A 15,400-nucleotide genomic window follows, 5' to 3' on the forward strand; every position below is an offset into this window, starting at 1 on the left:
CAGATTGGTCTGCCACATTGAAGGTGTCTGTCTCTTTGAGCTCATCAGTCTGTGTTGGTAATCCTGTCAAACGTGGCTTTAAAAAAAAAAGTATTGTGTAGTGGAGCTGCATAAGTGTTGCTCTCCATTTTCTGGAGGATCAAGTTTTTGAAATGAGTGGAATTGGAATATGATAGCTAAAGAGATGGAGAAAACACTTGTCTCCAGATTATATTTTCAAACTAAGGGCAACCGTGGTATGGCATTCCCGACAGAGAGACACGTCCATGAGGCATGTTGATGTATGCAGAGAAGATAGCTAGATACATTTTCATATTTTACACGTTTCAAATTTTGACAGAAAGTGGTTTAATTTCAATCTAGTGTTCTGTTAGCTAGCTAGGTTCATTGTTTACCTACAGTTGAAGTCGTAAGTTTACATACACTTAGGTTGGAGTCATTAAAACTCGTTTTTCAACCACTCCACACATTTCTTGTTAACAAACTACAGTTTTGTCAAGTCAGTTAGGACATCCCCTTTGTGCATGACACAAGTCATTTTTCCAACAATTGTTTACAGACAGATTATTTCACTTATAATTCACTGTATCACAATTCCAGTGGATCAGAAGTTTACATACACTAAGTTTACTGTGCCTTTAAACAGCTTGGAAAATTCCAGAAAATGTCATGGCTTTAGAAGCTTCTAATTGACATAATTTGATTCAATTGGAAGTGTACCTGTGGATGTATTTCAAGGCATACCTCCAAACTTAATGCTTCTTTGCTTGACATCATGGGAAAATCAAAAGAAATCAACCAAGAACTCATTAAAAAAAAGAATTGTAGACTGGTTCATCCAGTCTGGTTCATCCTTGGGAGTAATTTCCAAATGCCTGAAGGTACCACGTTCATCTGTACAAACAGTATCTATATCCACAGTAAAACTAGTCTTTTTTATTGATATAACGTGAAAGGCCACTCAGCAAGAAAGAAGCCACTGCTCCAAAACCCCCATATAAAAGCCAGACTATGGTTTGCAACTGCACATGGGGACAAAGATCATACTTTTTGGAGAAATGTCCTCTGGTCTGATGAAACAAAAATAGAACTGTTTGGCCATAAGGACCATCGTTATGTTTGGAGGAAAAATGGGGACGCTTGCAAGCCGAAGAACACATTCCCAACAGTAAATCACAGGGGATGGCAGCACCATGTTGTGGGGGGTGCTTTGCTGCAGGAGGGACTGGTGCACTTCACAAAATAGACAGCATCACGAGGAAGAAAAATTATGTGGATATATTGAAGCAACATCTCAAGACATCAGTCAGGAAGTTAAAGCTTGGTTGCAAATGGGTCTTCCAAATGGACAATGACTCCAAGCATGCTTCCAAAGTTGTGGCAAAATGGCTTACGGTCAAGGTATTAGTGGCCATCACAAAGCCCTGACCTCAATCACATATAACATTTGTGGGCAGAACTGAAAAGGCGTGTGCAAGCAAGAAGGCCTACAAACCTGATTCAGTTACACCAGCTCTGTCAGGGAGAATGGGCCAAAATTCACAAAAAATTCACAAAAATTCAACTTATTGTGAGAAGCTTGTGGAAGGCTCCCCGAAACATTTGACCCAAGTTAAACAATTTAAAGGCAATGCTACCAAATACTAATTGAGTGTATGTAATCTTCTGACCCACTGGGAATGTGATCAAAGAAATAAAAGCTGAAATAAAATCACTCTACTATTATTCTGACATTCACATTCTTAAAATAAAGGGGTGATCCTAACTGACCTAAAACAGGGAATCTTTACTCAGATTAAATGTCAGGAATTGTGAAAAACTGTTTAAATGTATTTGGCTAAGGTGTATGTAAACTTCTGACTTCAACTGTAGCTAGCTAGCTATATGTCTTAAGCTGAAGTGTACTGTTGGCTAGCTAGCTAACTTTAGCTGGCTGGCTGGCTCCCTAGCAGAGGTTATTATTAGTTTCCCAGAGTTGTTTGCTTTTCTAGTTAGAGCCTAATCTTAGGCAGTGTTGGCACTTTGTTCATTGTTGTTTACCTAGCTAACGTTAGCTGGCTGGCTCGTTGGCTAACGTTACGTGACGTGTGTACAACACCTGTTGAATATGGCCGGTGTCAGTAAATGTCTGCAAAAAAAGCATAATGAAATTGTTGCCAGTGGAGCTGGTTCGGCTGTTTTCATGTTATTTAAAGGTAAACAAAGCATTGGCCAGAGTGTCAAGTGTGCGTTCCGAGAGTGAAATGAGATGGGTGGAGGCTAAAACAGGGTGTGAACGATGCTGAATGCGTGTAGACAAAGAAGAGCTCTTCACTAGATACCAAAACATTCAAAGGCGATTTTCTTTAAAGTGAGTTTTTCAAGTTGATCAACTTTCAAAGCAGAATTGCTTACCCATTGTTCCACAAATGCAGTGTATGATATGCCATTTTGTAGCTCTGAGTCTCTACTTTTATCCAATGTAAAAAAACACAAGACCGAATCCAGGTTGTGAGTCATAATTGTAAAGTGCTTCACCACGATGCTGCTAAAAAAAAGTGCAGTTCACATATTTAGGAGTTGATACCATAACTAGATTCACAGGGAATACATTACAAAGATTGAAGAAGCAATACTCCAAGCAGCAGCTCCATATTGTCAGACATAGAGAACTGATACTGTATACTGGTTGTTGGGGTGGGATTGGCTTCGGGGGTCTGTGGGTGGCTATTGATCATTTTATTGGATTCCTCAGGTATTACTAATTGTCAAGAAGAATTATGGTCCTAATCGGATGTTGGGTACAATATTTATTTTATATTATATGAATACTGTACATTAAAAATGGCCAATTTGGGTGCAAACAATTAGCTTAATTTCTCAGAGATCAAATTATATATAAAAAAAATGTCACAGGAATGCTAATCTTATCTTTTTCTAGATACAGAAACCATTTCAGAGCAATCATGCAAAGGTGGGTGACATGACTTGCTGAAATTACATGGAATTACCCATTTCTCTTTCCACCATTACTCCCCTCTGTTTCTCTCTCTCTGTTAGGGCCATGCGAGGAGCAGCAGGCAGACGCGTCTCTCTCCACTCCCTCATCTCTCTCCCTTTGAGTTATGTAACCGTTCCAGTGGTAGCAGCCGTTCGACCCCAGCGCTTCATAAACCCGATCTCTCATCCTGCTCTTCCTCCCCCACCACCTCCTCTTCCTCAGGGCTAGAGTTCACCCTAACACCATGACACAGCTGGCTGCCTGTAACACCCCTCTGAGGATGACCACACACACCACAACAATCCCAAATACGGAAAGACAGATGTGTTATTATAAATGTATGACATTTGCAGAAACTTGGGACCTTTTAAACTGACTGTTAAGTCGCCTCCCTTCATGGAAAATTACTAAATCGCTGATAGGTAGGACACTCACACCTTCGCAAAATGTGAACCATAGGCTATGTATTGATGCAGTTCTGTGTGTGTGCCATGTCTGTGGATCTGTGTGTGTGTGTGTGTGTGTGTGTGTGTCTGAGAGAACACAGACAGAGGGATCTGTGGCGACAGCGGCTGCCACAGGCGAGGGGGGCACAGACTGGTTATATAAGGCGGTAGTCTGGTCTAGTCTGCTGTTTTTGCATGGCTGTATACAGGTCCAGGGGAGAGGCAGGGGCACCCAGCTACATCATCCTGTACTATTAAACTGCCCTGGGGTTTTGGCACACAAATGCATGTACACAATGCACACATCAATACACACATTCACACTTCAATATGCATGCAGCGCTTCATAAGCGCCATGTACACGTCAGCAAAACATCACCTGGGAATACCACTACCACTAACTTCATAAGCGCCATGTACACGTCAGCAAAACATCACCTGGGAATACCACTACCACTAACTTCATAAGCGCCATGTACACGTCAGCAAAACATCACCTGGGAATACCACTACCACTAACTTCATAAGCGCCATGTACACGTCACCAAAACATCACCTGGGAATACCACTACCACTAACTTCATAAGCGCCATGTACACGTCACCAAAACATCACCTGGGAATACCACTACCACTAACTTCATAAGCGCCATGTACACGTCAGCAAAACATCACCTGGGAATACCACTACCACTAACTTCATAAGCGCCATGTACACGTCACCAAAACATCACCTGGGAATACCACTACCACTAACTTCATAAGCGCCATGTACACGTCAGCAAAACATCACCTGGGAATACCACTACCACTAACTTCATAAGCGCCATGTACACGTCAGCAAAACATCACCTGGGAATACCACTACCACTAACTTCATAAGCGCCATGTACACGTCACCAAAACATCACCTGGGAATACCACTACCACTAACTTCATAAGCGCCATGTACACGTCACCAAAACATCACCTGGGAATACCACTAACTGCTTAGGCATATGTAAACACCAAATGCACTTAAAAACACAAACTGTAACTGTCTCTGCGATCTCAAAAGAGGCGACTTATCATTAGAAAGAAACTCCCTCGCAACACTCACACTGTTGTCCGCGTTTAACGTGAAAGCATTGCACTCACAAATGTACCAGGAAACCAACTGCCCACACGAACACCGTGTTACCTTGGACTGCAGGATATTTGTCACTCTTGTGTCACTCAACTCAGCTCAGGCCTTCAGCTTGGGTGCCTCTGCTCTGTCATGGTTGGCAGTCTCAGCCTCTGGCATTGGGCATGACTCTGCCTGTCTGCCACAGTCACCCTCACTAGCCTCTCTCTCCCTCGCTCTCTGTCACTGCGGTAGCCACTCAAGACATACACTGCTGGCTGCCTCTTCCATGTGGGTCAATGCAGCATGTTATCTCCTAACTGTTGACACAGACAGAACAGGCCCATGTCACTATAGTGGCTTGCTTTGTCCTGTATCCTCTAGAACTAATACATATGATAAGGTATAGAATATGAACTAAAGGCAGGCATTCAATGACAGGAGCAGCAGACCATTTTTTTTTTTTTAGCACAATGTTAATTTCTACTTCCTGAGCACAGGGCCTAAGCGGATGGAATGCTATGTGTTTATAACAACATGTTTGGGGAGTACACTACCTCTCATGTCCTCCCTAAGAAAATGTCACCTTTCCGCACATCACATTGGGTTTGGCTAACATATAACCAAAGCATGTTTCAAACATGGGATTTGGAGTACTGACTGACAGTCTCCTTAGCTGTGACACTGCTACAGCCACATAGTGTAATCTAACCCTCTGAATGACCTGGATCACTATTAAGGGCAGATTGTGTGTTATGTTGATCATAAAGCAACAATCCATTTGAACTGCTATTTAGATTTTCTATGAAATTAATGCATGGTAAAACATTGAGGAAAACAAGAAACTGCTGCAGACCATTACATCAATGGAGGGTGTTTTGACTGATTGTCTGTGCAGCCATTCATAACTAAGCATCTGGCTCATTTGTATTTTTTCTACTGTATGAGACCCAGTCTTGTAGGAAACTGATAGACTACTTCATTGCATTTCCAGTGCTGACAAGAATTATCCCCAAAATATACAGGAAACTACACGAAGTCCAACGTCAATCGAGTTAGAATTGATAAACCAAAGCATGTTAACGTAGCGGGTAAGTGGGATACAACCCAAAATAGATGCATTGATACTCTTGCGTAACGGACCCAGCCTATTGCTGCACCACAACGAAATGCAAGCAGCTTTCAAGCAGCAGGACACCTGCGCACAACAACAACAAAAACTACCGTCATTAGTCGTGTTACATTGGAGCCTACAAGTCTCCCGGAGCGAAGAGGCTAATTGTAGCCTATTGTTGACAGTTCCAATTTTTCGGAACCAGTGAGATTATTTCATAATCTCATAAAGTAAACCGAAACACAAAGTGAACACGTGACCATGTGCATGCAAAACTGTGGTACTGACGTTTCCCCCCTACCTTCCGACTGTTCCGGTATTGACCCACATGCCACTCCGCGCCAAGTTCGACCGAGCACAGGAGACGAGCGGAGGCAAGAAGACTAACTCAAGACTAACTAACTCAAGAGCCTTGAGAGAACCAACGTTACTGTGAATGTTGCCCAAAAACTCAGCGCTGTCACAAAGATAGCATCTTCCTTCTTCTCGCTGTTGTCTTGCAATGATTCCAGGCCGCTCACTAACTCCTTTGCATCTAGCTAAACCACTAACTCTGAACTTTTACATAAAACTGGGGTTATTTGGTGAAATATTAACCATCGCTAGTTCTAACTATGTCACCTATGAGGCACCCGTCTGTGTTTTTGTTTCTCCAGCTGATTTGTTCTAAAGCACACCCCCATGGGTCTGCGTCATGAGATCGGGATGGATGGGAGCCAATGGTAAGGAGCTGTGCTCTTCCTGTTACCGCCCCGAAGCAGGTTTCCCCGCCCCGTTAACTCAAAACACGCCACTTCTGTCTTCGGTCTTTCTGCTTTATTTATAAACAGCAATGCCACAAATTAAAATCGTGTCTTTTGACTTTTGACGCACACTGTAGATGTAAACAGTCAGGTTGAATATCTATCATTTTGAAATACTTGACACAGCCTATTACACAGTTATTGATGTCGCATTACTTGATCTAATATTGCAAGCTAACCAAATGACTATAGGGTACTTCACTCACCAAAAACAACACACAAACATTTCAAATTCAGCTAAATGTTTGCCAAACATCACTGTGAGGCTCTCTGGCTAGTTAAGTAAGTTCAATGGTATGGCAACTACATACCACACACAGTGACACCAACAGTCATGTGCTCAGCCACTGCTGATATAGGAGCACATACTGTAGATGGCACTGTAGATGAGAAAGGTAAGCCTCCCCACCTGTATAATGAATTAGCCATTCTTTATCATGGACGGAACGCCTGGGAATTCAATGCCTGGAATGTTAAGCTTTCCCACAGGGGAACATACTGTAGATGGCACTGTAGATGAGAAATACTTGACACAGCCATGCTCTACAACATCCGCAGAGTACGACCCTGCCTCACACAGGAAGCGGCGCAGGTCCTAATCCAGGCACTTGTCATCTCCCGTCTGGATCACTGCAACTCGCTGTTGGCTGGGCTCCCTGCCTGTGCCATTAAACCCCTACAACTCATTCAGAACGCCGCAGCCCGTCTGGTGTTCAACCTTCCCAAGTTCTCTCACGTCACCCCGCTCCTCCGCTCTCTCCACTGGCTTCCAGTTGAAGCTCGCATCCGCTACAAGACCATGGTGCTTGCCTACGGAGCTGTGGAGGGAACGGCACCTCAGTACCTCCAGGCTCTGATCAGGCCCTACACCCAAACAAGGGCACTGCGTTCATCCACCTCTGGCCTGCTCGCCTCCCTACCACTGAGGAAGTACAGTTCCCGCTCAGCCCAGTCAAAACTGTTCGCTGCTCTGGCCCCCCAATGGTGGAACAAACTCCCTCACGACGCCAGGACAGCGGAGTCAATCACCACCTTCCGGAGACACCTGAAACCCCACCTCTTTAAGGAATACCTAGGATAGGATAAAGTAATCCTTCTCACCCCCCTTAAAAGATTTAGATGCACTATTGTAAAGTGGCTGCTCCACTGGATGTCATAAGGTGAATGCACCAATTTGTAAGTCGCTCTGGATAAGAGCGTCTGCTAAATGACTTAAATGTAATGTAAATGTAAATGCCCAAAATAAAAAATAATCTAATGGAATGCATTACTTTGTATTTTCATTATAAGGGCATAGATTTAACACTTAATACCCATACACTGTGACCAGACAATGTGTCCTGTAGGATATTAATTTTGGCATCACAGGTCATAAGGTCATTACTATGGTTACGATAATAAAAGTCACCATTAGCCTTTGGCCTATTCATGACAGTGCTGAGGTTGGCCCACTATTGACAATGTGCACATCCGATTCACAGTAAATCAAGGAAGAACAGGTTGCCATTATATCTGAGTAGTCTCGAACCTACATGTCCAATGTTTGATCAAACACTATAACCTTGTTCAACATTCAAATTAAAATGCCTGTGGTCATATACACTTATGTAGGTATAGTCCAAAATGTAGGTGCCTGACTAATGATACATACATGATGCTAATGATACATACAAGAACAGAAAGGCCCTCACACTGTATGCTACTAATTACCTTCTTTAATGAAATCAAACAGGACCTGAGGAAGATGACCTCTGACCTCTTGATGAAAATGTTGTCATTAAAGGTGGGAATTAGGACCAACATTTAAATGAGCTACCCAAAAAGCCTTCACTACTGCAGTGTTTCCCAACCCTGGTCCTCAAGTACCCCCCGGCAGGACACCGTTTCGTTGTAGCCCTTGACAAACACACCTCATTCATCTCATTGAGGGCTTGATGATTAGTTGACAAGTTGAATCAGGTGTGCTTGTCCAGGGTTACAATAAAAATGTGTACTGTTGGGGGTACTCGAGGTTGGGATACACTGCTCTACTATGTATAAGGAAAAGGCTGACATCCCCTGGTGGATCTAGGTACTGCATTTTCCAAAAGAAAGGCTTGAGGAGTGTAGCCTGTTATTGCTAGGGAACAGCTTAGTTTACGCCCCCTGTTCCCACAGTCTTGTCAATGCATTCACTCAGCCCTGTCCGTCAGCCGACACACACACACACACACACACACACACACACACACACACACACACACACACACACACACACACACACACACACACAAAGCCCTCACCATACAGGGGTGGGAGCAGTAGAGGTGCAGGGGTAAAATCACAGTGGAAGCCATGCCAAGCCAGTAAAGAAAAGCCATATCACAACCTATGTTGTGATAATTGCGTTGTTTGTTCTATAACACATTCGTTCATACGCCACCGTGATATATAATAAGGCTGTGACAACAGAAAGACAACAGTCCCACAGTGCCAGAATAAATGAAACTACACATACGTCACAAAACTGGAGAGCAACATCTGTTCGGTGAAGTCACAAAGCAAATATTGCATGTATGACCTGCAGCATGGTCAAGCAAGTTGATGTTTTCGACAGTTTTACTAAATAACTACTGATTTAGAACCCCCAACTAAGCACAAAGACAACAGGAGCACTGCCTGGCAAAACGGTCTATGGCTCTGTCATACAATACGCTTTCAGTTTTTATTGTCATAGTCTACTGAGCTAAAATACTTGCCAGCAGCCTAACTTCCTCACATGGGCATCAAGGAAGCAACTAGTTAGCTAACTTAGCTAACTTGTGCCTACTAGGCTACATCTAGGCTACATATTGAACTTCAATCGTCTCAGGCCAGCGGCCTAACATATTAAATGATCCGAATCGGAAGAGACAGAGGGGCGCTGTTTCCCTCGCTCGGATGATTTCTCCGGTGAGATTCAGCCACTTGCTAATTGACTGAAAATTATGAAAACGCAGAGCTACATTTAAAAATAAAAAATTGGTCAAATATTTGGAGAAGCCTGGCTTCCCTTGGCATCCATGAATACATGCCACTGACTGGGAGTGCCTATAGCAGTGCCCACAGCAACCAGTCCTGAGAAAGTGATGCCCCCTGGCCCCTCTGGCATGGCTCAAATGGAACGCCATGAATGATGGGGTTGGAATGTTGTATAAAATGGGGGGTCTTGGTTTTGCAATCGGGGTCATAGAATTTGGAAAGGCAGCGCTTGTTAAGGAGAGACCTTGTGAGCGAACTTTCAAATGCATGCTGTGGTTGTGGTTGCCCTATTTCAGTTGCAAGAAGCACTAGGCTTGTATCAGTGTTTTATGACTATGTTATTAAAATTGCAGGCCTGCGTAACATTATCGTTAAATGTGTGTGGAAATGTCTCCTTGCTGGTGTACTGTAATGAACGGTGGGTTGAGAATGAGATGGGGCCATAGATCAAGGAAGGGAGTTATATTATCGAAACAAAGTCTTTTTAAAATTTTTTTACTCGCAAGTGTTCTTAAGGAGACTCTGCCATATTTGTTGATTTAGCTCTCTTCAGTGCGCGCTCGCGCACACACACACACACACACACACACACACACACACACACACACACACACACACATACACTACATCAAGGTTGGAAAACATATTGAATTCCCAGGCTGCTGGAGCAGTAGGGGTGCCTGGATGACCGGGCCACAGAGGTCAGTTTGAACTGAGCCGGTCTCTGTATGTTCTAGTAATGTCTGTCTGCCTGTCTGCATCTCTTTCTCTCTGTGCCCCGAGAGCCCCTGACCCTGAGATATACGCCCCAGAGCTCACCAAAAGGAGGCACATTCTTTCACACACAGACACTACTCTCAAAAGCCCGTCAGCTCACCCCAATGCCCTATGCCCAATGCCCATACTGGAGCTTACATCTAGCTGTCAAAACACCAAGCATCTTCCACCACACCCACAGAGAGCTTCCCTCAGTCAGACACTATGCCAGCGGCATCGGCCTCCACACTCTGACACAAGTAGGTCCGTGCCAAAGTGGGCCATCCAACAGTCCCCCAACACTTGAGGATATTTCAAAGTCAGTAGGGAGGGAGCTTGCTTTTTTCTTGCACAGGGAAGTGGAGTTTGCTGCTTGCTTGTCCTCAGGGAAACTTAGAGGTCAAGGGTGAAGGGTGATGATGGTGTTATTGGAGGGGCAGGCAACCTTGTCGAAAAGAGTGAAGCTGGCATTCCTAAACATGCACGCATGCACACGCGCTCGCACACACACGTCGCACTGGGTCTGAACCCCCCCTGTGCAACTGGGTCTTGGACTTACTGATAGGACAACCCAAATGGTGAAGGTAGGCAACAACACCTCCACCATGCTGATCCTCAACACAGGGGCCCCACAGGGGTGCCTGCTCATCCCCCTCCTATACTCCCTGTTCACCCATGACTGCGTGGCCACGAACGTCCCCAACTCAATCGTCAAGTTTGCTGACAACACAACAGTGGTTGGTCTGATTACCAACAACAATGAGACAGCCTACAGAGAGGAGGTGAGGGCCCTGGCGTAGGGTGGTGCCAGGACCATAACGTTCCGCTTTAAATGACTTTCGGCTCATAAAGCCTTCATAATGCCTTCATAAAGACGACATAAGTGTTACAAAGCATCTATAACTGTATGCCATGCTTTATAAAGGGTTCATAAATGTGGCAAAACTGTGGAAAATAATCATCAATATCAAATGTGACATCAAATCAAACTTTTTGTCACATGTGTCGAATACAACAAGTGTAGACCTTACCGTGAAATGCTTACATACAAGCCCTTAACCAACAGCGCATTTCAAAAAGAGTTAAGAAAATATTTACCAAATAAACTAAAGTAAAAAATAATAAAAAGTAACACAATCAAATAACGAGGCTATATACAGGGGGTGTGCGGGCGTACATTTTAGCTGAGGTAATTTGTACATGTAGGTAAGGGTGAAGTGACTATGCATAGATAATAAACCGAGAGTAGCAGCAGTGTACAAAACAAATGGGGGGAGGTGGTGTCAATTTAAATAGTCCGGTGGCCATTTTAATTTTTATCAATTGTTCAGCAGTCTTATGGTTTGGGGGTAGAAGCTGTTAAGGAGCCTTTTGGTCCTAAACTTGGCGCTCCTGTACCGCTTGCCATGTGGTAGCAGAGAAAAAACGCTATGACAATTTTATAGGCTTTCCTCTGACTCTGCCTATTATATAGGTCCTGGATGGCAGGAAGCTTGGCTCCATTGATGAACAGGGCGGTACTCCCCAACCTCTGCAGCGCCTTACGGTCAGATGCCAAGGAGTTGTCATACCAGGCGGTGATGCAGCCGGTCAGGATGCTCTCGATGGTGCAGCTGTAGAACTATTGAGGATCTGGGGGCCCACGCCAAATCTTTGTCGTGCCCTCTTCACAACTGTCTTGGTATGCTTGGACCATGATAGTGTCCACATCACCAATGAACTAAGTAACTTGAAACTCTCGACCCACTCCACTATACCCCATCGATGTTCAGCCTGTCTTTTCCTGTAGTCCACGATCAGCTGCTTTGTCTTGCTCACATTGAGGGAGAGGTTGTTGTCCTGGCACCACACTGCCAGTTCTTTGACCTGCTCCGTATAGGCTGTCTCATCGTTGTTGGTGATCAGGCCTACCACTGTTGTGTCGTCAGCAAACTTAATGATGGTGTTGAAGTCTTGTTTGGCCACGCAGTTGTGGGTGAACAGGGAATACAGGAGGGGACTAAGTAACCACCCCTGTGGGGCCCCAGTGTTGAGGATCAGCGAGGCAGATGTGTTGTTGCCTACCCTTACCACCTGGGAGAGGCCAGTAAGGAAGTCCAAGATCCAGTTGCAGAGGGAGGCGTTTAGTCCCAGGGTCCTTAGCTTAGTGAGGCGCTTCGTGGGCAATATGGTGTTGAACGCTGAGCTGTAGTCAATGAACAGCATTCTCACATAGGTGTTCCTTTTGTCCAGGTGGGAAAGGGCAGTGTGGAGTGCGATTAAGATTGCGTCATCTGTGGATATGTTGGGGCGGTATGCGAATTGGAGTGGGTGTCGGGTATCCGGAAGGATGCTGTTGATGTGAGCCATGACCAGCCTTTCAAATCACTTCATGGCTGCCGATATGAGTGCTACGGGGCAGTAATAATTTAGGCAGGTTACCTTCGCTTCCTTGGGCACAGGGACTAATTTACAACATTAATAATGTCTACACTGTATTTCTGATAAATTGTAGGTTATTTTAATGGACAAAAATTGTGCTTTTCTTTAAAAAACAAGGACATTTCTAAGTGACCCCAAACTTTTGAATGGTAGTGTATATGTTTCATTTGTTTTTTAAAGAAAAGCACAATTTTCGTCCATTAAAATAACCTACAATTGATCAGAAATACAGTGTAGACATTATTAATGTTGTAAATTACTATTGTAGCTGGAAACGGCAGATTTTTTATGAATATCTAGAAAGGCGTACAGAGGCCCATTATCAGCAACCATCACTCCTGTGTTCCAATGGCACGTTGTGTTAGCTAATCCAAGTTTATAATTTTAAAAGGTTAATTGATCAGTAGAAAACCCTTTTGCACTTACGTTAGCACAGCTGAAAACTGTTGTTCTGATTAAAGAAGAAATAAAACTGCCCTTCTTCAGACTGGTTGAGTGTCTGGAGCATCAGCATTTGTGGGTTCGATTAAAGGCTCAAAATGGCCAGAAACAAATACTTTGTCCTGAAACTTGTCAGTCTATACTTGTACTGAGAAATGAAGGCTATTCCATGCGAAAAATTGCCAAGAAACTGAAGATCTTGTACAACGCTGTGTACTACTCCCTTCACAGAACAGCGCAATCTGGCCCTAACCAGGATGTAAAGTGGGCGCCAGTGTACAACTGAGCAAAAGGACAATACAAGAGAGTGTCTAGTTTGAAAAACAGACGCCTCACAAGTCCTCAACTGGCAGCTTCATTAAATAGTACCCGCAAAACACGTTAACGTTGAGACTGGTGTTTTGCGGGTACTATTTAATGAAGCTGCCAGTTGAGGACTTGTGAGGCGTCTGTTTTTCAAACTAGACACTCTCTTGTATTGTCCTTTTGCTCAGTTGTACACTGGCGCCCACTTTACATCCTGGTTAGGGCCAGATTGCGCTGTTCTGTGAAGGGAGTAGTACACAATGAAGAGGCGAGCTCTCTAGGCAGAGTTGCAAAGAAAAAAGATATCTCAGACTGGCCAATAAAAAGAAAAAATTAAGATGGGCAAAAGAACACAGACACTGGACAGAGGAACTAGAAGTCCAGCATCCCGGAGTTGCCTCTTCACTGTTGATGTTGAGACTGGTGTTTTGTGGGTACTATTTAATGAAGCTGCCAGTTAGTACTAGTTAGGCGTCCTTTTTATCAAACTAGACACTCTAATGTACTTGTCCTCTTAATCAGTTGTGCACCGGGTCCTTCCACTCCTCTTTCTATTCTGATTAGAGCCAGAATTTCTGGTCAATTTGATGTTATTTAATGGACAAAAAGTGTGCTTTTCTTTCAAAAACAAGGACATTTCTAAGTGACTCCAAACTTTTGAACAGTAGGTTAGGTATTACAGACTCGGTCAGGGAGAGGTTGAAAATGTCAGTGAAGACACTTGCCAGTTGGTCCGCGCATGCTTTGAGTACACATCCTGGTAATTTATCTGGCCCCGCGGCTTTGTGAATGATGACCTGTTTAAATGTCTTTCTCCTATCGACTACCTAGATCGTTATCACACAGTCGTCCAGAACAGCTGGTGCTCTCGTGCATGCTTCAGTGTTGCTTGCCTCGAAGCGAGCATAGAAGGCATTTAGCTCATCTGGGTCGTCTGAGGGCATAACGCGTTTTCTTATAAGCGTCTGGATTAGTGTCCCACTCCTTGAAAGCCGCAGCTCTAGCCTTTAGCTCGATGCGGATGTTGCCTGTGGCTTCTGGTTGGGATATGTATGTACGGTCACTGTGGGGACGACGTCATCGATACACTTATTGTTTAAATCCGGTGACTGAGGTGGTATACTCCTCAATGCTAATGGATGAATCCCAGAACATATTCCAGTCTGTGCTAGAAAAACAGTCCTTTAGCATAGCATCCCTGTCATCTGACCACTTCCTTATTGAGCGAGTCACTGGTACTTCCTGCTTTAGTGTTTGCTTGTAAGCAGGAATCAGGAGGATAGAATTATGGTCAAATTTGCCAAATGGTAGGTTGGGGAGAGCTTTGTACGCATTTCTGTGTGTGGAGTAAAGGTGGTCTAGAGTTCTGCCGGTGCATCTAAGGTGGTCTATCTGTTCTATCTGTTCTGCCGGTGCATTGAAAATCCCGCCAGCTCTATATTATCCGTGTCGTCGTTCAGCCATGACTAGGTGAAACAATAGATATTACCGTTTTTAATGTCCAGTTCGTAGGATAATCGTCGGTAATCAATTTTTGCACTTTAGACAGTAGAACGGATGGCAGTCGGAGTTTACTCGCTCGCCTACGTATTCTCAGAAGGCATCCTGACCTGTGGCCCCCTTTTCCTCCGTCTTTTCTTCACACAAATGACGGGGATTTGGGCCTGTTCCAGGGAAAGCAGTATATCCTTCTCATCGGACTCGTTAAAGGAAAATCTTCTTCCAGTAGAGGTTAGTAGTCACTGTTCTGATGTCCAGAAGTTATTTTCAGTCATAAGAGTCGGTAACAGCAACATTATGTACAAAATAAGTTTAAAAAACAAGTTACAAACAATGCAAAAAAACTAACAAATAGCACAGTTGGTTAGGAGCAAGTAAAACGTCAGCCATGCTCTTAGGCGCCATCTTAACATACCAACTATGTCGAATATGATATAAACATGTACTCTATGAAGGGTGACATGTTGAGCTGAAGGACAGCATATACTCTAAAGTGAAGTTATGTAAGTCACATTTACACCTAATCTCA

At 44.0% G+C, this 15,400-nt stretch overlaps 1 protein-coding gene across 5 annotated transcripts in view; it reads right to left on the reverse strand.

Annotated features, from left to right (window-relative positions):
• Positions 1-15,400, reverse strand: part of LOC115139719 (rho-related BTB domain-containing protein 2-like) — a 112,062-nt gene that overhangs the window by 66,805 nt on the left and 29,857 nt on the right. For 2 of the 5 annotated variants that reach the window (XM_029677412.2, XM_029677417.2), the window contains exon 1: positions 5,946-6,302. The exons of the other annotated variants lie outside the window; for them this stretch is intronic. In XM_029677412.2, the coding sequence (XP_029533272.1) occupies positions 5,946-5,974 (29 nt within the window). In that variant the 5' untranslated portion in view covers positions 5,975-6,302. Of the gene's footprint in view, positions 1-5,945; positions 6,303-15,400 lie in introns of those variants that run through there. 5 annotated transcript variants of the gene reach the window in all.

This window comes from Oncorhynchus nerka, linkage group LG13 (genome assembly GCF_034236695.1).
Source record: "Oncorhynchus nerka isolate Pitt River linkage group LG13, Oner_Uvic_2.0, whole genome shotgun sequence".
In the NCBI taxonomy this organism is placed as follows: Eukaryota; Metazoa; Chordata; class Actinopteri; order Salmoniformes; family Salmonidae; genus Oncorhynchus; species Oncorhynchus nerka.